Source organism: Lagenorhynchus albirostris, chromosome 18, assembly GCF_949774975.1.
Source record: "Lagenorhynchus albirostris chromosome 18, mLagAlb1.1, whole genome shotgun sequence".
NCBI lineage: Eukaryota > Metazoa > Chordata > Mammalia > Artiodactyla > Delphinidae > Lagenorhynchus > Lagenorhynchus albirostris.
Genome location: NC_083112.1, coordinates 66,706,509 through 66,731,688, shown reverse-complemented (window position 1 = coordinate 66,731,688; position 25,180 = coordinate 66,706,509). Strand labels below are relative to the sequence as shown.

The window sequence follows — 25,180 nt, the reverse complement described above, 5'->3', positions numbered from 1 at the left end:
TGACAGTTGGTATTTGATAGTTAATTACATCTGTATTTATGGAGACTGAGCAGTGTTTAATAGCTATTTCAGATTCCTCTATTGCGAACTGTTACTATGCATTTCATTTTAAGAAAGACTATGGAAAGTTATAAAATACTTGTTATAAAAGGGGGTTTGAGGTCTGACTAGGTTGAGCATAACTACTCTAACTCACCCAAGCTTACTTCACTTTCTGATTGGGGGCAGATGTCCTTAATATAATGGAATCCAGTAAGTTCCCAGCTTCTATTTTCTGGACACCAAAACTTTGTTGATGTGTGTGCAATGAACTACTTTCTCTCAGTCTGTGGCTTATCTTTTAATTTCACTCATGATGTATTTGGATGGTCAAAGTTAGTACAAATTTAGTAATGTTTGCATCTATGGTTTCTGACTCAGTCTTAAAAAAAAATCACTTTCTACTATTAAAAGCTTTACTTATAAAATGTATCTATTATTGCATGTTTAATCAACCGAAAATTGGGTTTCATACAATATTTGAAGTTGGGATATGTTTTTCCCATAGAAATAACCAGTTGTGCCAACGACCTTTGATGAATTACCTTTTTAAGTCCATTCTGTCTCCATGTGAGTGGATCTGCTCCTGGACCCTTTCGTTCTATCCAACTCATCTATTACCTGCACCATCAACAAACTAAATCGTCATAGCTGACAGGCAAGATCTGTACTTGATTCATCAAAATTGTCTTGGCTACTCCAGGTCCTATGTTCTTCCACACAAAGTTTAGACTCAATCTTATCATGACCAATTCTATTCTGGCTAAAATTATATTGAATTTTTAGGTTAATTTGAGGAGTACTAATATTTGCTTCTGCTATTAGTCTTTCAATGCGTCATCCAATTTTCCCCATAGAGGTCCTGTATATCTTTCGATCTACTTCCAGGTATTATAAGTCATGCCTGCTGTTCTGAGGTTTCAGGGTGCTGTAGCATGGCCATCATGTTGGGTCCATGCAGTTAAGAAGTACAAGTGCATTTCCCCAGAATCACCTGAGTTTGAAAGGACATTCCTTCTACCAATAGAATCTGTGGACTCACACAACTCTCAGCAAACTTATCCAACAATTTTGCCACCGTAACACCAACTACTTAAAGACTTTTGACTTACTAGTCTGTGCAACAATATTGGTATGTTTTCTTAACATAGCAGCTGCAGTCTCAGAGAGGGTCACAATTACTTCAAGGGCAAGCTGGCGTTGCATATTATTGAGGCTGGTGTCTCCACACAACTACAAAAAAAGACATACTTGTATACATTTAGTAGTTTATTCACGGAAAATAAGAAACGGAACATTTACCTAAGTATTTAATTTACCTTCAGACTTAGCTGTAAAGTTGCTTCCAAATGAGGACGTAAATACTTTGGAACAGTGTCCGCAATCTCAACAAGGGATTTTAGGACCGAATCATCATTCTGGTAGCATGAGTCATTTACAGCCTAGAAAAGGTGAAATAAATAAGGTCTGTGTTCAAGAGTCACTTTATGATGCCTCATTGGCCAGAACATCAAGAGGCAGACAACAAAGAAATACTAGTATTCTTTTTCACTGAGTAATAACTTAGCAATCAACATTATGCAGATATTCTACCTACAACCACATATATATTTTCCTTTTGCCTAATGTTAACTAGAAACACATAAAGATTGAAACCTAAGTAAAAATTAAAACCAGTGCAACTATAATAACCACAACAACACTTAAGACTGGCAAAGAATTTTTTCATAACCAGAAGGAATCCCTTTTTCTCTGTCCTTCCAATACCCACACATATAGTAAATACTAGATCCTATGATACATTTAAAGTGTCCAATATCACCCGATTTATTTCTCTTTGATGTCAAGTTTGGTCACTGTGAAATTTAAGTATGCATTTTGTATCTAACTTTGCCTATTTCAGAGTCACAACTCCTAAAAGTTCTAACATTTTACCTTATTCTAAATTCAGAGGAAGAAAAATCTGAAATTAGACTTAAATAATGTGTAACTCAAGACTTGTAGATAAGGGACTTCCCTGGTGGCGCAGTGGTTAAGAATCCACCTGCCAATGCAAGGGACGTGGGTTCAAGCCCTGGTCTGGGATGATCCCACATGCCGCGAAGTAACTAAGCCCGTGAGCCACAACTACTGAGCCTGTGTGCCTAGAGCCCGTGCTCTGCAACAAGAGAAGCCACCACAATGAGAAGCCCGCGCACCACAACGAAGAGTAGCCCCCGCTCGCTGCAACTAGAGAAAGCCCGCATGCAGCAACGAAGACCCAACGCAGCCAAAAATAAATAAATAAAATTAAAAAAAAAAGATTTGTAGATAATCAACTACTAAAACAATAGAATGTTTCATCAGTTAATGTTTTGTCATTGACCTAAACTATCTTTTCACCTTAATAGCACAGGGAAAAAAGTTTCTACTAAGTTCTGGTAATAACTCTATCACATATGAACCTTTAGTTTTAGCTCCCCTAAATCCTCTCTAACCTGGTCCTCAGCAGGGGCACTATTCCTCTCAGGAGGTGCTTCTTGGTTGTCACAGATTGAGGAAATACAAAGGCCAGGGGTACTATATGTCCTACATCTGTGACACAAATGCTTACGAAGAACTCATCTGACTTTCTTATCATGCATCTTGCATGATTATGCCAGACACTTACATAAATGAAAAACTCATTTATAATGATCTGAACCTAGAACCTAACTCACAAATTATTTTTTGCCTGGTTTTAATGTACCATGATGTCCCCACCCCCCGCAAAATGTAAATACTGTATAAATTGAGAAGGAATACATATTTTGTTTTGTCCAGAACGTCACCATTTCTGGAAATCACCAGTTCAAATCACCAACAGTAACAGAAATCATGGTGTTCGAACCGCCGATGATACCTCTGTATCAGTCCACATTTTTAGCTACTGCATTTGTATAGATCACTTAGAAATCACCCAGTCTACTGTGTCTTTGTTGTGGTCAGGCCCTAGCATTTATATGTGGAAAAGCATGCCATTTTATTAGACATTACTTTCTATTTCTTCTTTGTATCCACTTAAGGCCATACATTGATATTTTAAAAACTTGTATGTGTACATGAATTGCTACTATGCATTTCATTTTAAGAAAGACTATGGAAAGTTATAAAATACTTGTTATAAAGGGGGTTTGAGGGCTGACTAAGTTGAGCATAACTACTCTAACTCACCCAAGCTTACTTCACTTTCTGATTGAGGCAGATGTCCTTAAAATAATGGAATCCAATAATGTCAACTAACCATAAACTACTTACTTTATAAGACAAACTGTTACAAGCCCTGTATTTAACAGTAAGGACTGCAGTCCAATTGGGGTTTCAATTGTGCATGATTTCACCACTTACCAACACTGTGACCTTGGGCAAGTTTCTTACCCTCTCCTCCTTAGTTTCTCCTTATGTAAAAATGGGCATTACATTTCATAGGTTATTTGGTTGTTCTAATGGAAATAACCTATGTGATTACATATTCAATAATAAACATAAATCGCTCATATCATTTGCCTTATAGAAAAAATCTGAAACCAAGAGACCAAAGGCCTGTCAAAGACAGAAGATATTAACCCAATGGGGACAGAGATCTGCGTGTTTTGTTCACTGCTGTATCCCCAGCTGGCACACAGTCGGCAACAAATATTTACTGAATAAATGAATGCATTACAGAACTCTGATGAGAATGTAAGCAACAGAAAACCACTAAGGATATAATTATCACCTATTCTAAACTGTTTTCTTACCTGTAAGAATCCGGGTAACAAGTCTGCAAAATGTTTGAACAGGGCAACATTATGTTCGTTTGCAAGTATAAATGCAGCGGTAGCTCTAGCAGATAATGTCCTGATCTAAAATGAAGAGAGTAAAAATGCCAAACACGAGAAATTCTTAATAGATGCAAGTTCAAGTTTTCTTACTCAAGATGAAAATTTTCTTTATCAGTAAAACTAGTAGTTATATTTTAAAGTATAAAAGCAAAGGCGATCTCCAAACACATAGATTTCTTTCACAAGTTAGGTGCTATATTAAATTAGGTGTTAATATTAACGGAATTGAAATTATTTACCGATGGATGTTCCTGATCTTGCATACACTGAACTAACATCCGTTTGATGACGTCTAAATAGTGCTGCTGTTGATTTCCAAAAATTCCAGGAAAGTTCCTGAAAAAATGATCCAAGGCATGCTTTAAAAACATTATAGGGGCTTCCCTGGTGGCGCAGTGGTTAAGAATCCACCTGCCAGTGCAGGGGACATGGGTTCGAGCCCTGGTCCGGTAAGATCCCACATGCCGCGGAGCAACTAAGCCTGTGCGCCACAACTACTGAGCCTGTGCTCTAGAGCCTGCGAGCCACAACTACTGAAGCCCACTTGCCTAGAGCCTGTGCTCTGCAACAAGAGAAGCCACTGCAATGAGAAGCCCGCACACCGCAACAAAGAGTAGCCCCCGCTCGCCACAACTAGAGAAAGTTCGTGCACAGCAATGAAGACCAAACGCAGCCAAAAATAAAATAAATTTATTAAAAAAAAAAACATTATACATCTAATTACGTGTCTAACTGACTTAAAAGTTTACATTAATCCTTAAGGCTGGACTTCATCTACCCATTTTCCAAGCAATCCTATTTTGGGGTCAGGTGAACAGAAAACAAACACAGTGGAATCAGACTGGGAGTAGAGGCGACCCAGGTGCACACCCATCCCAGCTCTCTGCTTTATCCTTATCACTGTCTCAGGGGGAAGCTGACCTGAAGTGCAGGATGGGACAAGAGCAAGCACAGGGGTTCAGGTGGTAACTGTAATGACCATGCTCACAATCAACTCCCAGCCTTGGTGATCCAGGCAGTCCAAGTTCTGCTCTACTTTAAAGGTGGTAAATAATTAAACTGAATACTTTTACTTAATTCTCCAATTTGGACTACTGATATAAAGATACACTTGACAACTAAAATAGAAAATGGTGTAATATCTAGTCTTAAGGTAGATCTCAAAAAAAATGTATATGGTCTTGATAAGTTATAAATTCAACTGTATATTTTAAATGCAGTAGAACTGTACAGTAGGCCAAAGTTTTTAAAATGCAGTTAATCATTTAATTCTAAACTTAGATCATTTACTTATAAATGAGGTTATTAAAATATTATGTTTTTTTAAAGCTTGGTCACAGAAGACCCAGAAGACAGTGGGGATTCACCAGCATTCTTTCTCTGCTTCCAGATGCCATTATTAAAGTGGCTTTCTAAAAGCTACAGCTGGTACTGTGTCAATCTCCTAAGGAAGAAACTGTCCCAGAAATTTTTTCAGAATCATAAAAGACAAAGGAAAGAAATAAAATTGCAGAGAATCCCCGTATACAAAAAAGGATCATAATGGAAAACGAAAAGCTTTGTTCTTTTCAATTTTGCTTCCAACACAAATACAAAGCTTATCTAAAGGCATTATTTAAGGCTAAAAAGTTAAGCTAGACTAAAATAATCAATTGAAATGTGCTTTGGGCACTCATAACATTAAATTTCCCCCCCAAATTAGATCAATGTGTATACCAGAAAATATGAAGGGCAGCTTCCCGCAGTCCCACATTTTGAGAGCTGACTGAATCAAAAAGGAACTTCAGACCTTCAGGCCATTGGTTGTTGCCATCCTCATCTAAAAGGAAAGAAATCCAGGCATAACCTGTGTAAATCAAAACTTCAAAATATCAAGAGTGAATCCTTTCGTTTCGTAAGGCTCATTCAAAATATGTGGCTGTAGAAAATGTCACCCGTTCTGTTTTTACAAAAATTCCAATAAAATCAAGTCCTTCCACCATAAACTGGCATTATAAGCTAGTAAAAGCAATTGTGTGCATCTGGGTTACATAAGCACAGACCATCAGCAGTGGTTATTTCTCAGGAGTGGGATCTGGAGAAAAGGAAGCACAGTTTGACTACTAGACTGGTTGAATCTTTCATACGTACTATTTGTTATTAAAGAGTTTAAAAAGCAGGCAAAGCCAATATTTGGTAACAAGTCTTAAAACCAAAATATTTATTACTTGCAAACTGGAGAATGGGAATGGGAATCCCAGAGCTGTGCTCACACTGTGCAGTTTTAAGTACTATAGGATGTTATCAATGTGTTTGTGTTTTAACAAGATTTTAAAATATAGATTTTTGTGATACTTTGTGACAAAAATGAACCACCACAAAATTCTACTGTACAAGTTAAGAGACTCATTGGTTTTACTGTCACAAAGAACTTAAGAGTTATAGAAAATACAGATGAGTTATGCATTAAAAAAAAAAAAATTTCCCCCCCATTTGCTGAACTTCTCTGAAGTGAGTAGTGTGCTGACAAAAAAATTTATGGAGAGAGCACTTTGAAACATTCTGGAAATGCTTCCATTATTAAGTGATTTTGAGTTAGAAATGATGTAATCTATAAAAATTCCTATCTGCACACTTAAAAAACTTGAAAATAGAACTTCCCTAGTTAAAAAAATTGAAGTTTCTGTGGGTTTAGAACTTACTTAAAATATAAAAATTTAATGTTTCCTATTAGTTTTTAAGAATTTGTTGTATCAGTAAGTTGAATTGAACATCTGCATTACTAGTAGTGGAGATTAAAAAATTGTGTCATAATTTACTAAGCACAACTAGCAAAATTCTCCCAGTTAGCCTTATCTCAGTGAGGTATTCTTTTCAACCTTTAAAAATGCCACCTAAATGAACCAAGTTTAAAATCACATGTATGAATCTGTGAAAAAAAAAAACACAGCATATCCAATTATATCATTAATGTTTTTAGTGAGACCAAAAAGAGTTCTGGCTGCAGATAAAATGCATTTTTAGGTGTTTTCATTTACCTTAGCCTCTAAAAATATTTCTGGGTATTTAATAATGAACTATAGTAGTATAATAAGCATATGTGCTTAATTCATAAACACAACTTTAACAGCAAAAAACCACCTGGAGGGCTTCCCTGGTGGCGCAGTGGTTGAGAGTCCGCCTGCCGATGCAGGGGACACGGGTTCATGCCCCAGTCCGGGAAGATCCCACATGCCGCGGAGCGGCTGGGCCCGTGAGCCATGGCCGCTGAGCCTGCGCGTCCAGAGCCTGTACTCCACAACGGGAGAGGCCACAACAGTGAGAGGCCCGCATACCGCAAAAAAAAAAAAAAAAAAAACCTGCCTGGAGTCCACTGAATTCTATTTCTACTGGCAGGTTTATAAGTTAAACTATGCTTTCAAAACTACAGATTAAGGGGAAAATAAAACTAGAAAATAAAACTAGAAAATTATTTCTCCACACAGAGAAATAGTTTTGAAGATCAATAGGTAAGTATTAATTACATCTGCATTTCACAAACATCTGTTATTTTTGGCTTTAAATGCAGAATCCATAATCACTCTCATTTCGAACAGAATAAATGATACTCAAGTACTTGTGGAGTCTTCCTCCAAGATTCCACTTAAAAAAAAAATAGGGCTTCCCTGGTGGCTCAGTGGTTGAGAGTCCGCCTGCCAGTGCAGGGGACATGGGTTTGTGCCTCGGTCCAGGAGGTTCCCACATGCCGCGGAGCAGCTGGGCCCGTGGGCCATGGTCGCTGGGCCTGCGCGTCCGGAGCCTGTGCTCCGCAACGGGGGAGGCCACAACAGTGAGAGGCCCGCACACCGCAAAAAAAAAAAAAAAAAAAAAGATATATGTACTCATTTTGTTCAATAACATAATGATAAACGTATTTGCACACATACCTATCAAATTCCTGGCCAGCTCTGCAGCAATATCACAAATTTTTTTCCTCATGCTAGACTGTGTTTCCATTTGAATAATCATTAGTAGTTCACTCTTGATGGCAGTCTGAACATCAGTGGGAAGAGTTGGATAGACTTCATCAAATGCAGAGGACAAAAGACGTCTTAGGAGAACGGCAGCCATTTGTCTAGCCTATAAATAGGTAACATTGTTAATAACTTGGTGTCTTACTGGAGAAAAAATTTCCAACAAGCTACATTCACTCTGCCATTGATGTACTTTACTATTCTAGTTTTACAATTCATTTCAAAAGTATTTTGTTAAGAGTTTTAAAACAAATAATAGGTAAAATACATAAAAATCTTCCTAATCACATCAGTCTACTGTACAGAAAATGCCACACAAAAGCTATTTGTTTAGAGCTGAGGAAAAGCCTTGAACATATTAGATCTTGAATAGGAACACATATCTTAGCAATGACAAACCTGTCTTTAATTCTTATTTTAAATATATTCTTTGGAGAAAAACAAATCTTAATATAAATCGCAAACCCTATAAAATGCTCTTTTCTTACTTCCCTATCTGGCTCTCATTCTAGTGAATAAAGTACCTTTCCTACTTAATCTTATGCTCCCAGCCTGGCCAATCTTACTGTATCATCGCCCTTTCATTAGCCTCTTAGATAAAGCGCTATCAAATCCATTTATCTGGGACTTCCCTGGTGGCGCAGTGGTTAAGAATCCTCCTGCCAATGCAGGGGACATGTGTTCGAGCCCTGGTCCAGGAAGATCCCACATGCTGTGGAGCAACTAAGCCCATGCGCCACAACCACTGAGCCTGTGCTCTAGAGCCTGTGAGCCACAACTACTGAAGTCCGTGTACCTAGAGCCTGTGCTCCACAACAAGAGAAGCCACTGCAATAAGCCCACGGACCACAACGAATAGTAGCTCCCGCTCGCCACAACTAGAGAAAGCCCGTGCACAGCAACAAAGACCCAACGCAGCCAAAAATAAATTAATTTAAAAAATCCATTTATCTTTATACTTCATTCATGCAAACAAACAACACAAGTTCCCCATATCTAAAAAGCCCTAATCTCAATGTGTATATTCTTATCCCATTTTCAGATTTGTAAAATGTATTTAAATTTGGCACTTTCTGTGTAATATTCATTCAGAGTATCAAAAGAAAAGCTGAGACAAATGCCATTCTAAAATTTTATCATAAAAAGTCAATAAACCATTGAAAATATTAAACCCGATTTTTCATGTTCTTTTTTTCTGGACTGCAGGTACTCATTATCACTATAATTACTTTGAGACTATGACCAACAACAACAAAAAGAATTAAACCATACAAATAAAATTTGCCATTTTTTTCCCTCCATTTACTTCTCACTGAGAAATCTTACTTGAATCACTTCTGGCTGATAGCAAACTTTTTAAAAATTTTAATTTATGCTCTACAAAGGATTCAGAGAGGTTAAACAGTGGTTAAAATTGGTGCAATTCTTCTCACACATACACTGAATCATGAAGATGCTGAGGCTAGTTCATAATCATCTAATTCCTAAGTCAAAGCAGGATCTAAATAGGGTTCAAAATAGGCTTTTAGAAATAAAATTCAATAATTTTCACATTATTCTTGGCTTTAAAACTTGTTTTGCAGCTAACCTGCATCAATCTTCAAGAATTAAAATAGCCAACTATTTTAGAGATTTAAGTGACTTCTATGTTTATCCTCATATTTGACATTTATTTTGAATTAAAGAAAAAGAGTATGTTACAAAGGTGAAGAAGTGCCTTTTGTCACCTGTTTCAAAAAAAACTAGGGCACTTTATTATAGTGTTTTCTAAGTGTTATCAGAAAACACTAAATTGCCAGTTTAAACTGACTAAAAGAAGGCAGGTGTAACATTATATAGGATTTAGTGTGACTTCATTTCCATCATGTGTTAATATAAGCATTTTACACATAGTGTGACTGTTAGCAATGAAGTCTCACTTTACAAATTCTAATGCAATGTTTCGTAGGTGGAGTAAGTTTTCTACACTTGGGTATTTTGATGCCTTTTCCATAAGAGAGGATTTTCAATTAACATTAACTATATACAAGGATATTACTTTTGAGAAAAAGCAGCTAAATGCAGAGAAGCAGTAACAAACTATATATTTGAATTTAGTATAGTAATTTGCTGAAAACCATGATTTTTAAAGGATTGTAACAAAGTGTGTCTTTGTCCTTACACATCTGTAGCACGTTTTCTTCACCACCCAGAAATAGCTATATGCATAAAAGTTTTAAAGACAAAAAGTATTGTTTCATTTGGCAATACATTAAAACACTGAATGAATTCAATTTCCTCCTCTAGAATGAATTGTTCCAAGGAAGAAAAATTTTTATAGCTACCAAAAAAATAACTTACATTTAATAATTTTTATGTAATCATCTTATATGGAAAAAAAGAAATTCTCATTTTTAATACAGAGTATTTCAAAAAAATTGTAACTCCAAAGTAGCTTTTAGCAAAGAATTAAGTTCAGAGTTCTGGTAATATCTATGCAGTAAACAACAGTTCTCATTACCCACTCTGACGACTGTTTGTAAGAAAGTAACATTCAAAGAATTAAAGTAGTACCTCCTCAGCAGCTGTTGTATTTCTGATGGCTTGTAAAAGGAATGTGATCTTCGACTGGCCTGGGATATTCTCATAGGTTTCCTACATGAAAAAGAAAAACAGTAAAGGTTAGAATATCATGTTAGAAAATGTCCTGAGTACACCATTAATAGAACTGAAAGGAAGAGCAGGAAAGATCCATGCATGGGGAGTCAAACAACCTAGGTATGGTGTGAAAGTTTTCTCCTGTGAAAAGAACATACTTTAGACAAGTCAGGAAAGAGGATGCTGAAGAAGTTACTTACCAAGTTCCTTTCCACCTTTGTCTCTTAACTAGATTTTTCTAATGTATGTGCACATTTTCTTACCTTAGGCTCTTCTGTGATTAACAGAACTCAAGACCTAAGAGAACCAAAAACTTGACCAGCGTTGAGCTACCATGCTGTGAAGTGCTCACTCAATATCCTCTTACATCATGGAAACTGCTTATCTTGTCAACATTTTTTAGACCAAATGATGTAGAATTGGTTCAAGTTACTACTTAACAACCACCAGAGAAATACCCTCAGATGAAGCAAGTCAGAGAAAAGGCAAATATTCAACTTCTTTATGCTACATTTTCTTTCAAGCAAAGATTATACCGAAACCATATTATATATGTAAACAAATGAATATGGTCAGGAGAAAGTTGGCCAGGAAACTTAATATCATTTCAATAAATCTAGACATCTAGGTTTTGTGACTCAGGACACTTCTTTCCTTCTCCAATAATAACGTAAAATGAGAGCAAATTGTTTAACAGTAAAAAAAATTGACGCCAATTGAAAGGTAGATAGAGCGGATCCAAAAATAAGCCCGAAGTATATGATGTCTACAAAAGTAAACTCAAGTGTAGATTCATGTGCATGCATACAATTTCTAACGTCAGTCTTTTAAGGTGGAAAAGTAATCATTATTTTAAGTACACTTGGAATTGTTTTCCAAGAAGCCTCTTAGTAAATATTCTATTCTCATCTATCCACTTGAAGGTTAATAATGTAGATAACATGTTAATTTCTCAGCAGTCTAAATTCAAAGAGCTTGTCTGCTCTGCTACCATCCTCTATAATCTACCTAGTTTCCCTCTAGACAGAGGTGATGAGGACAAGGAAAGGACAACTGTGCTTCTCAGAATCCCTATCTCCCATTTACCTAGTGCTCCGTGGTATCCCTGGGATACTGACAGATAAGAAAATAAAGGCTCAGAAGTTAAATGACTTGCTCAAGGTCACAGACAATAAATAGTAGAAAGAATTCTGTTCTTCCGAGGCCAGCTGTACCCAAAATCTCCCTGACACTGAATGCTCTCTCTGGGTTTCACCTCTGGGGCCTGACTCCACTAAACAACCAGTTCTATTTAGGCAGCGCTATACAGTTTTCAAACTTCTCAAACATATCTGAATCTGAGGAAGAACACATTTTGGGGAAAGGACAATTCAAAATCTTCTGATGACCTCAAGTTCCCCTCTAGTACATAAGCACACAGGAACATAATGCTGAAAACTGTGACAAAAAGTTTTCACAGCTGAGAAGATGGTCTGAATTTACTTATCCAGAAATAATAATTTATGTAAAGATACCTACAAGATGATTGCAAAAATGGTTGTACCTTGAGATTTTTCACTTAATCTTTATCAAAGCAACTCAAAAACCAGCAGTTTTTTTTCATTTAAACAAAGTCTCTTACAGTATAATAAAAATGTCTTTTTATTCCTTGTACTAGCTTAGCCCCTAATGCCCTGTAGATGCTATATATGTTTAACACTTAAATTTCCAGTGGTCTAAATCAAGTTTTGGGGATAAAAAACTCTTCACTAAGATACCAGTCTCAGAAAACTTGTTATAAAGAGTAAGTCAAATAGTAAACTCTATTCCACAACAAATTAAAAGTCAATGGAAGGAGACTTTAGTATGACATCTGACTCCTGAGAGGGTTCTCCCCATTTGATATGTCCCAGCATGGCAATCCAGATCTAGTATTACATTTACACCATGACACTAGTCAAGGATAAAGTCTGGCAAAAAGAACACAGCCATTAAGTCAAAAGAACAACTTTCTCTTAGCCTAAATAGACTGAGTTCCACAAAGACAGAGATGGTATCTCTTCCTCATGGTATTTCCAGCACCTGGCACACTAGAGTACAGCAAATGCAAAGAATTTTTCTAAGAATATTCCTAGCTCTAGCCCAGGCAGGTTCAATGAATGCTACCAGTGTTATTGCAAATAAAAGTTCATTCCGTTTGATACCACCATACACAATCCCACAATGGAAAGCAGAGTTCACCCCCCAGCCCCAGAAAGGAAAAATGCCAAAATGCACTCATCTCACTCATTCCATAAATATTTATGGCAAGCCTCCATGTATATGGAAATGTAAAGATGGGACAAACAACTTTTACCTAGGAAACACCCTGGTTCCTCAAAAATCAGGTAAAATTTTCAATACATTGACCTCTTTCAATTCAAATCTCATTAATGAAGTGCTGTACTACAATCAATGAGGAACAAGTCAATGGAAAAAACTGGGAATATAAAATCCATGCACATGATTAGTGATTACTCAAGTTTATGTCATATAAAAATGTCTAGTCATGAATGCCATGGACATTCAACTCTGGAATACCTGTCAATTATCAACGTATTCATGTTAATTATTAAATTTTTAAGACTTACGGGCATTTAAATCATTTCTTCAAATACCAGAAAAAATTTTTTTTTCTTTTTTTGTGGTACGTGGGCCTCTCACCGTTGCGGCCCCTCCCGTGGAGGAGCACAGGCTCCGGACAGACACGCTGCGGCCCTGGTTCACGGGCCCAGCCGCTCTGCGGCATGTGGGATCTTCCTGGACCTGGGCACGAACCCGTGTCCCCTGCATCGGCAGGCGGACTCTCAACCACTGAGCCACCAGGGGCGCCTCATTTTTTTTTGTAAAGTTAAAGAGAAAAATCCTTTAAGATTTAATAGAAATAAAATATAAAGCCTACCAAATGGTTTATACAATGGAAAAAGTTTTATAACTTTTTCAAGTTTTGAAGCCATTCAATGATTTCAACAATATATAACAATAAGTCTTTTACTGTACTTGACTTCATATTTGAATATAAAACAAGTCACCTTAGTCAACAGTTTGGTATTTATGTGTCAACTAAGTATTTTTATTTTGACTGAGTAAATTACAAAGATATTTACTGAGCCCTTGCCAATTCTTTACTTCAAAAAAAAAATTCTGTATTTGCTATATCAGACTGTAATACTCAATTTTATTTAGTTTGATCACTTATAAAGGGCTCATTTCGTACGGCAAAAGGGAAAAATGTGGTATTAAGGCATTGTTATGTGCGGCCATTTCTTTTTCAAATATTTTGCTTTCCTGAGCTCTATTTACAGGCCATATTAGTACTATATTACATGGTGCTAGGGAGCTTCCCCTCAAACATTTACCTTTTTTTCTGTCAAATTAAGAAAATTCTATATTATAGTACTTAGTTTACATATTAATACAGTCCCAGGATATACAATGAAAGTAAAAATATAGTAACTGAATGTTTTCACTCAGAATAAAAAGACTAAGAATAACTACTTATTTTCAATTGTTCTTTATGAGAAAATGTGCTGAATGCTGCTAACCATCCCCAAATTGATGGGAGTGATAAAAGATTTACAACAGGCACCAACCGGAATTCAAGCTAAACCAGACATTGGTATTTAGTTCAATAGAAGAGAGATTCCCCACTAGGCTTGACAATAGAGACTTAAGCAACTGGAGGGAAGAGGGAGAATTAAACTAGCTTACTAATTACAATGCTGTTCTGCTTTGTAACACATGGAAATTTCTATCATGGGTTGGGATTAAGAACTTATTTTGGTGAAAAATTACCTCTAGAGTTAGCAGAAAGCATTAAAATGTTTTTATAGGCTCATCACATCCCTCTGATAGCAGTGAAAACTGATGCAACTAATAAATACACATCACTTCTAAGTACAAATATTTTATAGGCTCATCACATCCCTCTGATAGCAGTGCAAGCTGATGCAACTAAAAATGCACATCACTTCTAAGGTAAGGACAAATACAACTTTTAAATATTCTACAAATAAACCTGTTAAAGTCTGAAAAGATAATATACATGTACTCCAATGTACAGAATTATTTTTACGAGAAGGACAATGTAAACCTCAACATCCATTCATAGGTGGTTGGTTGAGCATCCATTGCTGCTTTAAAAAAAAACCCTCTTATGTGGCAATTGAAATATACTGAGTGAAAATTCCAAGTCTGCACAACAGGATGCGTACTATAAGCCCATTCATGTAAAAAAAAATCAACATATACATACACGCCTATAAGGATATTTGCAAGGAAGATTCACAAGACACTTAAAAGTGGTTACCTTTGGGGAATGGCATAAAAAAACTATTTGCAGGGAACTCCCCGGCAGTCCAGTGGTTAGGACTCAGCACTTTCACTGCCATGGCCGGGGTTCAATCCCTGGCTGGGGAACTAAGATCCCACAAGCCGCGCTGCGCAGCCAAAAAGAAACCCAAACTATTTGCAGTTTGAACTTTTACCCTGAATGTGTATAAGAAATGAATTGAAAGTCATTAGGATAAAGTTAATAGTTGTTTAAAGCGCTTTTCATTCAGAACTGAACTTCCAGTGTATTTACTTCACGGATCATAAAACCACTAAGCATAAGCAGCAGACCCTCCATCTATTTAAAGTAAGAATGATGTTGTGATTTTAAAAATAACTATAAAAGCTCGTGAATCTAGAAGAGGATTTGTCCCCCAATTTCATTACCTATGTACCAAATAAATTTTTGATCCGTAAGAGTATCTGGCTGAACATCCTTCACTGACTCTTATAAAAAATCTTCAATCACATGGTTGCAAAGAACTCCATATATAATCAACTTTGAGGATAGGGTCTGATAACGCACTTTACAGGAACTGGAAAATTTCTGCCCTTCCCTTGAAGTGTCTCAAATCGCAACTCAGGGCTTAGTATAACAACAGTCTTCTACAGAACCAAGTGTGCCTTACAGCTACACTGGTAAATGAACTTGCAGAGACATTTGAAATACTGTCTCTTGAAACTTTATCTACAGCTCCACATTTTGGAGGTCAGGAGCCAGAAGTTGTTAAAAAAAAAAAAAGAGATTCAGGCTAGATTTAGTGAAATTAAAGGCTTAAATATATGGCATTGGCCCAGTTAGACAACGGAAGTCCCAGAACATCCCATTTATGAGACCACAAATCTCTAGAGATCAAACAAAATGTATCCGAAGGATGGGCAAACTAACGGTGCAAGCTGCTTAGAAAGAAATCCTAACGGCAACTTCACAAAACTGGGGGCGGAGGGGGGAGGGAAATCCGGCTTCTGATGTTAGGAACCAGAACGAGAAAGAGGACTAAATGTAAACAGGTGGAAAGAAGGCGAGAAGGCAAGGCACATTTCAATAGGAAAGGATGGGGAAGCGAGGGGCAGACGGTGTGTTAAGAGTGAGGGGCAGGAGAGAAGCCGGGGTGACGGGTCAGGGAGCAGCCAGGGTTTGGGGGACCACAGCGCTGGGCAGGGTGGGACCGCAGCTGGAAGGCCGGGGGAGGCGCCCAGAGGGATAAAGCGGGAAAGGGGCGAGGGGAGCCCCGGGGCCCGCCCCACACCCCACACCCCACCCCGCCGCCCGGCTTCCCCATCTGGGCGGGGGCAGCTTGTCAGCAGCGGCCGCACGTGTGCGCGAGCGGCGACGGGGAGGCAACTGGCGCCGCGGCTGCAAGGGCCGGAAGGGCCCGGGGGGCACCGCTGGGAGCCGACGGCCGACTCACACGTGGGCTGCGCGGCCGCCGCCCGCCCGGCCCGGCCTGCGCCGCCGCGGCTGAGCGGCCAAGGCCCAGCGGGCGGCGTCGCGGGAAGGATCGGCGCGCCGGCCGGGGCGCGGAGTCGGGGGCCGGGGAGGGCGAGCTCGGTTACCTCTGCCTGTTTCCGGACCACATTGTCGGGGCTGAGCAGGTTTCCCAGGAGTAGGTAGAACTGTTGCTGCTCCGCCGCGCCGGCCGCCATTGCGCTAGGCGTGAGAGAGAGAGAAGGAGGGAGGGCAGACAGGAGCCGTGAGGCGCGCTGGCGGGCCGGCGGGAGGGGCGGGGGCGGGCCCAGCGCGAGGACCGGCACCAGCAGCTACACGGGGCTGGGGGGCCGGGCGGGAAAGGGCGGGGCAAAGGGGAAAGGGGAGGACAAGGCGGGGCCTCGCGACCCCTCACCCCGCCGGGGCCGCCAGCGCCGGTGCCCCATTGGCCCTGGGTGCGAGGGGCGGGGCCGAGACCGTCTGCTCGCGGGCCGAGCCGATTGGCCACGCACCCTGCAGTGCCGTCACTGGCGGGGCGCGACCGGCCGCCCGGCTTGGCGCGGGCGGTGGCGGGGCGGGGACGTGGTGGCTCCTGTGGCCGCGGCATGCGTCGCGGGGAAAGCGGGAGGAGCCGGCTGGCGGGCCTGGCGGCGGTGAGGGGCGTGAGGCCCGGCTGGGGAGGAGGGGCCAGCTCCGGAGCGCGGGAGATTTCGGCGCCGCGGGCTGGCAAATCTCCTCCCCTGCTGCCGGGCAGCCCCTCCCTGCGACCCGAGGAGCGCCCCCAGCCCCAGTCCCCTGGCCCCTGGAGCCCTAGACCCCCCACCTCAGAGTGGATTTCAAAATCCACTTCCTACTTTAATTCCACCCCCAGCTCCAGAGATCCCTCCATCAGTCAGACCCTCCGACCTCCCCAAGGGCTATGCCTCAGGCCGCCCCTTCCTCCCACCAGGCTCACCAGTGACTCACCCGGAAGAGGGGTTACTCAGGCCCAGGCCCCCCCGCCAGGCCTACCCACTCCCAGCCCGCTGTCATCCTCAATGGCCACGTAGCACACTTGCCTCCCCCTCTTCCCACCCCAGGATCCTAGACTATTCCTTTGAATTCCTTGTTTTGGGGTCCCATTCTTTCAATGATAGAGGAAAGTTAAGACCCCCCCGCCTTTCCTAAAGAAACACAGGCTTGTAGGGTTGATTTCTCAATAAATGTTTGATTCACATCCGTCCTTAGGGGCTCAGAGACCTCGTTTCAACTGAAGTAGACTAATGCATAGATAATACCCCAATCTGCCTTTTCTGGAGCTGCCAAAGGCTGAGGGAGCAGTAGTGCTCCAATCAAAGGGCACTTCTCTTGAGCCCCTACTATGTCCAATGCATTGGGTTAAGGTTGACGGTGGAGAAAATAACACAATTCATTTCTGCCTCAAAAAGACAGTTTCTAGTGAGAAGTTTCCGCTCTGAGTGCGATAGAGACTACTACACTTCCGGCCGCTCATAGTATTTAACTTAGGGAATTCAATTTCCTGTTGACTATTCTGTTGAGGTTCTGGTCTTTGAAGGTCCACTTAAAACGTTTGCTTTTGAATGAATGATAAACCTTGCCTGTACGTTAGAATCCAGGCCACTGTGTCCAGAATCCCTGGGATCCACATGAAATTGTGATTGCCAGCCAAGGTATTGTAAAGGATTCTAACTGATTCGTGGAAAAAACTCCCTTAGAAAGTTTTATCTGTGACAGTGATAGGGTTCTCTATAAGAGGTCTGCCGACCTAGCTTGGTAGATTTGATGTTTCTTAGATGTGACAATTTGTCATTCTTATAATACATTTCTTCAAAGACAGACCATTATGTACATTAATTTGGGGTAGATTTTGGTTTTTTTGTTTGTTTTGTTTTTTTGCAGTTGGCATGTCTGGAGTTTGAGGAGGCTTTATTACCTCACCCAAGGTTATTAAGATTTGGGGGATTACATACTAAAACACCCATTTTAGTGACTAGTTACCAGTGACGTAAGATGAGTTGCCTACACACTTGCTCAGAGGATGGCCTGATCTAACACCTGTTGTAATATGTGTTTTTATAGGCAATGACTGTGTAGATTACATATATTTGTTAAATAATTCTTAAATAATAGAAATTCTGACATAATTCTATGGATTTGTCTAAATAGGAAGCTTGTTTTTTGATGAGGCAAAAAAGCATAAAATTATTTCAGGCTAGAGACAAAACAAGTTAGTATTAGTGGTGACATCAACTGCTAGAATATGCAGTGACAGCCCATCCTTATTTTAATATTGTAAGCATCTAATCAAAAGGGAAGGAGGAGATTTTTAAGGGTAATGAATAAAGAGATTCCCCAATGGGAGAAATTCCTATAAACTTGGGGTGGATAACAGACATCCTGACAATTGAGACCAGTTTTGGTATCCAGAAAACCTATTAGGTGGGAACTGTCCTTTCAGCAGCAGGCCTGCCTGCCATTTTTGGAGAGTCTGTAATGCTCAGCCTTCTCGGAATTTATTGCACTTGAAACTGATTTCCCATGGAGAGAGTCCTGTTTGTTTTATGAGTGTTCTCTTCCCAAAAGAAAATAGCTCAGATATTGTATAAAGGCAGTTCACAAGAATAGACATTTATTTCCAAAGCAGATTAGATGGTATAAGGTAAAAAACCTTGAACTTGGGTTGAATGGATTTGGGTCTTTAGTTTCTTACTAGTTATGTGAACTTGAGTAGGCACTTAATGTCTTTAAAGCTCAATTTCTCATCTATAAGATGGAATAATAATGGTTGTTAAGGTATGATATTACTAGTCACGAAAGTTCTAACATCAAATTATAATTGGAAATGAAATGGAGGCGCAGAAAACTTTTTAATCCTGCTCACTCCCGATTAGCTGCCTTTGCTTTGGGCGGATTAACTGGGAAAACAGCCAGCTCTTGATGCCTTTCTCTTTAGCTTACGAGACCTCTATTAAGTTCTGGAGGTATATTTGCTAGGTTACAACTCCCTGTACAAAAGGGTGAGGTTGGAAAAATGGAAAACTGCAAGTTTCTCTCAACTGGGACCTGAAATCTAGGTAGTTTAGGATATTTGAAGTTTGTTACAAGGCACTGCACTGTCTGTCTGATCATGATATAATACTACAGGAGGCAAGACTCCTTAATGAGAGAGCATCAGAATCCTCTCTGGCTACTGCTCTTGGCTTTATGGGCTTCCATGTTGATGGGCATGTTCTAGAAATGGGAGGAGGCTGGAGAAATCAGGCCTATAAAACTTCTGTGAAAGCTTCTCTCAGCTGTGGTAGAATTTGGTCTTGCCTGTCATTTCTGGTTTATCGGGTGCTGAATGTAAATAAAGTAAGATTCTCCCAAATGAACACTCTGTAATTTTTTTTAAGTTGCTCCAGGACTCCAAAGAACTACAGTTACTTGTCCTGGTAGTTGTGAGCACATGTACTTTCTGTATCACTACTTATTATGAGGGTCAGTTTACATGGTATAAATGAAAGTATTATAATCTGTAACTGTACACAGATTTAAGGTGATGGTGTTATTTACAGACGTTTGTATTAATAGTTAACATGGTACAAAGAAAAAAGGTTGGCTTTGTTTCCTCATCTGTAAAATGGGAATAATACTTCTTCATAGGAGTGCTGTAAAAGGATAGTATTTGTAAATGCACATAGCATGGTGTCTGCATAGTAGTTACTCGGTAATTGTCAGCTATTATTAGTTAGATGGATTTGGGTGCTAAATAACCAATAGACCTTAAATAAGTAATTACTCTTAAAGCTACATGTGATATAAATGTGTAATCACAGTTGTGTGTGTGTAAAATATAGATGTATATTTTCTATTAGTCTTTCAATTATGCAGAATAAAATAGTATGTGGATGGATTAAAGAATAGTTAATAGACACTGGGCTGATAAAGAAGATTTCTCTTTCCCGTACTGATGTTATCAGTTGCCTAGACAAGAGCCAGCAAAAAAGATGAGAACTGTTGAAAAGTTGTTTACTGAAAATAAAAAAGCTGAACAGTTCACATTTCTTCAGCTGCTTTTTATCAAAATGTTCAAGCCCCTCTCTGGAGCAGTGAGTTTCAGTCAGAGCATGCCAGCCAGGGGTGAGTGAAACCTTATTCCCAAGGGCACTGCACACAATAGGCCCTCAGCAAATTGCTGAATGGAACACAGGCAGGGGAAATTTGGCCTCCGTTCCTTTTGCTGGCTCTCTCATAGTTTTACATACGAAATTCACCGCATGTCTGCGGGTGGTTGGATTCATTTTAGGGAGGCAGTAGAATTTGGAGGCCAGGCTCACAGGCTCCAGAGCCAGCCAGCATGAGAGTTCAAATAATGGCTTCACAACGTACATGCTGCTTGATCTTGCCTAAGTTAATTAACTTTTCTTAGCCCCAGTTTCATCTTCTATGAAATAGAGATAACAGGAGTACCTTTCACCATGTTTTAAAATACCTGGCATAGAGCCTGGCATAGAGCAAACGCTTAATAAATGCTGGCTGTCATTACTAATGCAGATTGGAACCTCCAAAATTTGTAAATTTAATGCTGATTGCACATCTACCTGTTTATTACGTTTTTATACTCGTATTATATAAGCAATGCATAATAATTGCGGTTAAGAAAAAATTTTTGGGTTTGACTTGATCAGCACAGAGGATTTCAAGGCCATTTTCAGCTTTAAATACTACAGTTGCACTGTCCAATGTGGCAGCCACTAGCCATTATGGCTATTGATCATTTGAAATGTGGCTAGTTTGCATTAAGGTGTGCTTTAAGTGTAAATTTCAAAGACAGTAGGAAATTAAGAATCATAATTTTATATTGGTCACATGTAGAAATGATATTATATTAGGTTAAATAAAATATATTATTATATTTACTAATAAGCTATCATTATTAACTATATTAATAAATTTGACTATTTTCTCTTTTTAATATATGGCTACTAGAAACTTTAAAATTTACGTATGTGATTTGCATTTGTAGTTCACATTATATTTTTATTGGACTGTGCTTTCCTAGAGAATAAAATAACCAACTAGCTAAACATAGGTGTCCTGAATACCTTTTTCATTTAGATTTAGGAAGTGACTTGTCACCAAGTGAAAATCAGTTACCTTATAGGGCTTTCCGTTGCTTCCAGTTTTCCGAGTTGAGTCTCAGGGATTTGAAGACATGGTACAGCACTTTCTGAGCGTGTTCCTCGCTTAGGAATTTCCTTTCCCTGCTGGCTGGACATTAAATAGATTTGTGAACCTTTAGAAGGTAAGTAAGACTCCAAATTTGATCCTGTGGAATAAATCCTTATGGGTTAAATCAGGACTGGTTAAGAGATGGGGGAAGGAAGAATATCTTTTATAATTTTGATGTTGATTATTTTCATTTAATGTGGTAAGTGGATTTAAAAACCACAGTTTAGTTTTTAAGTTTAATGTTTTTTCTTAGTACACAAATAGGGTGAAAATAAGAGAATGGAAAAAGATATACACACAAACAGTATCCAAAAGAGAGCTGAAATGACTATATTAATGTCAGACAAAATAAATTTTAAGAAAAAATTGTTGTCAGAGACAAAGGAGGACATTTTATTATGATAAAAGGGTCAATCAATCAGGAAGACTTAACAATTATAAACACATGTACCTATCAACAGAGCCCCAAAATACGTGAAGTAAAACTTGACAGAACTGAAGGGAGAAATTCAACAAAATAGTTGGAGACTTCAATTTCCACTTTCAATAATGGATAGGACCACTAGGCAGAAGATTGACAGGAAATAGAAGACCTAACATATCTATCTGTAAGACACTCCATCCAACGACAGCAGAATATACATTCTTCTCAAGTGCATAGGGAACATTCTCCAGGATAGATCTTATGTTAGACCATAAAACAAGCCTCAGTATGTTTAAAAGGATTGGAATCATATGAAATATGTTCTCCATCCATAGTAAAATGAAATTAGAATTCAAGAACAAAAGGAAATTCACAAATAAGTGGAAATTAATCATCACCCTCCTAAATAACAAATGGCTTGGAGAAGTCACAAGAGAAATTAGGAAATACTGACATGAATGAAAATGAAAACATAAGATACCAAAACTTATGGGATGTAGTGAAAGCAGTTCCCATAGGGAAATTCAGAGTTGTAAGCATCTTCATTAAAAAGGACAGACCTCAAATCAATAATCTAATCTAGTTTCTTAGAAACTAGAAAAGGGGCAAACAAAACCTAAAGCAAGCAGAAGAAATAATAAACAAGAAAAGGAAATAAATGAAGTAGGAAATAGAAAAACAATACAGAAAAAAAAAGTTGTTTCTTTGAACACATCAAAAAAAATTGACAAACTTTGGGCTAGAGTGACCAGGAAAAAAGAAGACTCAAATTACTAAAATCAGAAATAAAAGAGGACATCACTACCAAACTTTCAGAAATAAAAAGAATTATAAAGGAATGCTATGAACAATTGTATGCTAACAAATTAGATAACCTAGACGAAATGGGAAAATTCCTAGAAAATCACAATTTCGAAAGTGAATTCAAGAAATAGAAATCTGAATAGACCTGTAACAAAGAACTGAATAGAATTAATAATTAAAAAGACTTGTCACAAAATTCCAGGACTAGATGTCCTCACTGTAAATGAATGTTCTACCAAACATTCAAAGAAGAGTTAGCACCAATCTTTCTTAAACTCTTCCAAAAATTAGGAGCAGAGTGAACACTTATTTTATGAGGCCAGTGTTAACCTGATACTAAAACCAAAGAAAAATAGCTCAGAAAAACTATGTACAAGGCTTCCCTGGTGGCGCAGTGGTTAAGAATCCACCTGCCAATGCAGGGGGCGCAGGTTCGAGCCCTGGTCCGGGAAGATCCCACATGCCGCAGAGCAACTAAGCCCGTGCGCCACAACTACTGAGCCTGTGCTCCAGAGCCCGCGAGCCACAACTACTGAAGCCCGTGTGCCTAGAGCATGTGCTCCGCAACGAGAAGCCACCGCAATGAGCAGCCCACACACCACAATGAAGAGTAGCCCCCACTCGCTGCAACTAGAGAAAGCCCACGCACAGCAACGAAGATCCAATGCAGCCAAAAACAAATAAAATAAATAAATTAAAAAAAAAGAAAACTACATACCAGTATAAATATTGATGCAAAAATTCTCAACAAAATCATAGAAAATTGAATCCAGCAACATATAAAAAGGATTATATATCATGACCAAGTGGAATTTATCCCAGGAATGCCAGGTTAGTATATAAGAAAATCAATCAATGTAATATACTAATAGAATAAAGTACAAAGATCACATGATCATCTCAGTTGATGCAGAAAAAGTGTTTGACAGAATCCAACACCCTTTCGTGGTTAAAAAAAACCCAACAAAACACTCAACAAAATAAGAATAGAAGAAAACTTCCTCAACCTGATAAAAGCCATCCATGAAAAACCCACAGCTAATATCATACTTACTGGGAAAAAAATGAATGCTTTCTTCCTGAGATCAAGAATAAGACAAGAATGTCCATTCTCACAATTTCTTTTCAACATTGTACTGGAGATTCACAGATGACCTGATCTTGTATAGGAAAAAATCCTGATGAATTCACAAAAATGCTATTAGAATAAATAAATTCAGCAAGGTTGCAGGACACAAGATCAATATACAAAAATCCATTATATTTCTATACACTAGCAATGACCAATCAAAAAAAATGAAATTAAGGAAATCCCATTTATAATAGCATCAAAAAATAATATAATACTCATGAACAAATTTAACAAAAGCAGTATAACACTTTCATGAAAACCATAAAATATAGCTAAAAGAAATTTATGAAGACCTAGATAAATGGAAAGACATCCCATATACATGGATTGGAAGACTTAATATTAAGATGGCAATACTCCCCAAATTCATCTATAGATTTAAGGCAACACCTATCAAACTTTCAACTTCTTTTTTTTTTTTCAGAAATGGACAAGCTGATCCTAGAATTCGTATGAGTTGCAAGAGACTACAAAGAACCAAAAGAATCTTGAACAAAACAAAATTGGAGGACTCACACCTTGATTTTTAAGCTTACCACAAAGCTACAATAATCAAAACGCTGTGCTACTGGCATAAGGATAGACCCATAGATTAATGAGAATAAATAGAGAATCTAGAAATAAACTTTCTATTTGTGGTCAGTTGATTTTTGACAAGGGTGCTGTGATGGTTAATTTTGTTTCAACCTGCCTAGGCTATGGTGCCCAGTTGTTTGGTCAAACACAGTCTAGATGTTGCTGTGAAGGTATTGTGGATGTAAGTAACATTTACAATTAGTTGATCTAAGTAAAGCCGATTACCCTCCATAAGGTGAGTGAGTCTCATTCAACCAATGGAAGGCCTTGATAGCAAAGACTGAGGTTTACAGAGTCTTTGTAAAGACTTTTTGTAAAGTCTTTTCAAGACTGCAACATAGAAAAACCTGCTGGCTTCCTTTGCAAATTTCAGACTCCAGACTACAAAATCAACTTTTATCTGAATTTCCACATGTTGGCCTGCCCGACGATTTCAGACATGCCAGGCCTAAAAATCATGGTACCTAATTCGTTAAAATAAATCTCTCTATAATATATCCTAATGGTTCTTTGGAGAATGCTGATGTATACAGGTACCAAGACCATTCAGTGTGAAAGAACAGTCATTTTAACAAAGGTTGCTGGTATAACTGGATATCCACATGCAAAAGAATGAAGCTGGACTGCTACTTTGCACCGAATACAAATCTCAAAATGAAGCACAGACCTCAATGTGGGAGCTAGAACTATAACATTCTCAGAAAAACACATAAGACCAAATCTTCATGGCCTTGGAATTAG

General features: G+C 38.7%; 1 protein-coding gene and 1 long non-coding RNA gene across 3 annotated transcripts in view; one reads left to right on the top strand and one right to left on the bottom strand.

Moving 5' to 3' along the window:
• The window catches only part of IPO5 (importin 5), a 39,896-nt gene extending 23,271 nt beyond the window's left edge, over window positions 1–16,625 (bottom strand). The window contains exons 1-8 of one of the 2 annotated variants that reach the window (XM_060128972.1): window positions 16,418–16,625; window positions 10,427–10,507; window positions 7,787–7,979; window positions 5,598–5,727; window positions 4,121–4,217; window positions 3,798–3,902; window positions 1,359–1,481; window positions 1,152–1,272 (exon numbers count right to left, since the gene is read on the bottom strand). In XM_060128972.1, the coding sequence (XP_059984955.1) occupies window positions 1,152–1,272; window positions 1,359–1,481; window positions 3,798–3,902; window positions 4,121–4,217; window positions 5,598–5,727; window positions 7,787–7,979; window positions 10,427–10,507; window positions 16,418–16,507 (940 nt within the window). In that variant the 5' untranslated portion in view covers window positions 16,508–16,625. The remainder of the gene's footprint in view (window positions 1–1,151; window positions 1,273–1,358; window positions 1,482–3,797; window positions 3,903–4,120; window positions 4,218–5,597; window positions 5,728–7,786; window positions 7,980–10,426; window positions 10,508–16,417) is intronic. The other variant, XM_060128973.1, reaches the window with a different exon arrangement.
• Window positions 16,408–24,436, top strand: LOC132508644 (uncharacterized). The gene is made up of 3 exons (XR_009536716.1): window positions 16,408–16,471; window positions 21,455–21,576; window positions 24,288–24,436. It is a non-coding gene; the product is annotated as an uncharacterized LOC132508644 (long non-coding RNA).
• The last annotated feature ends 744 nt before the right edge of the window (window positions 24,437–25,180 follow it).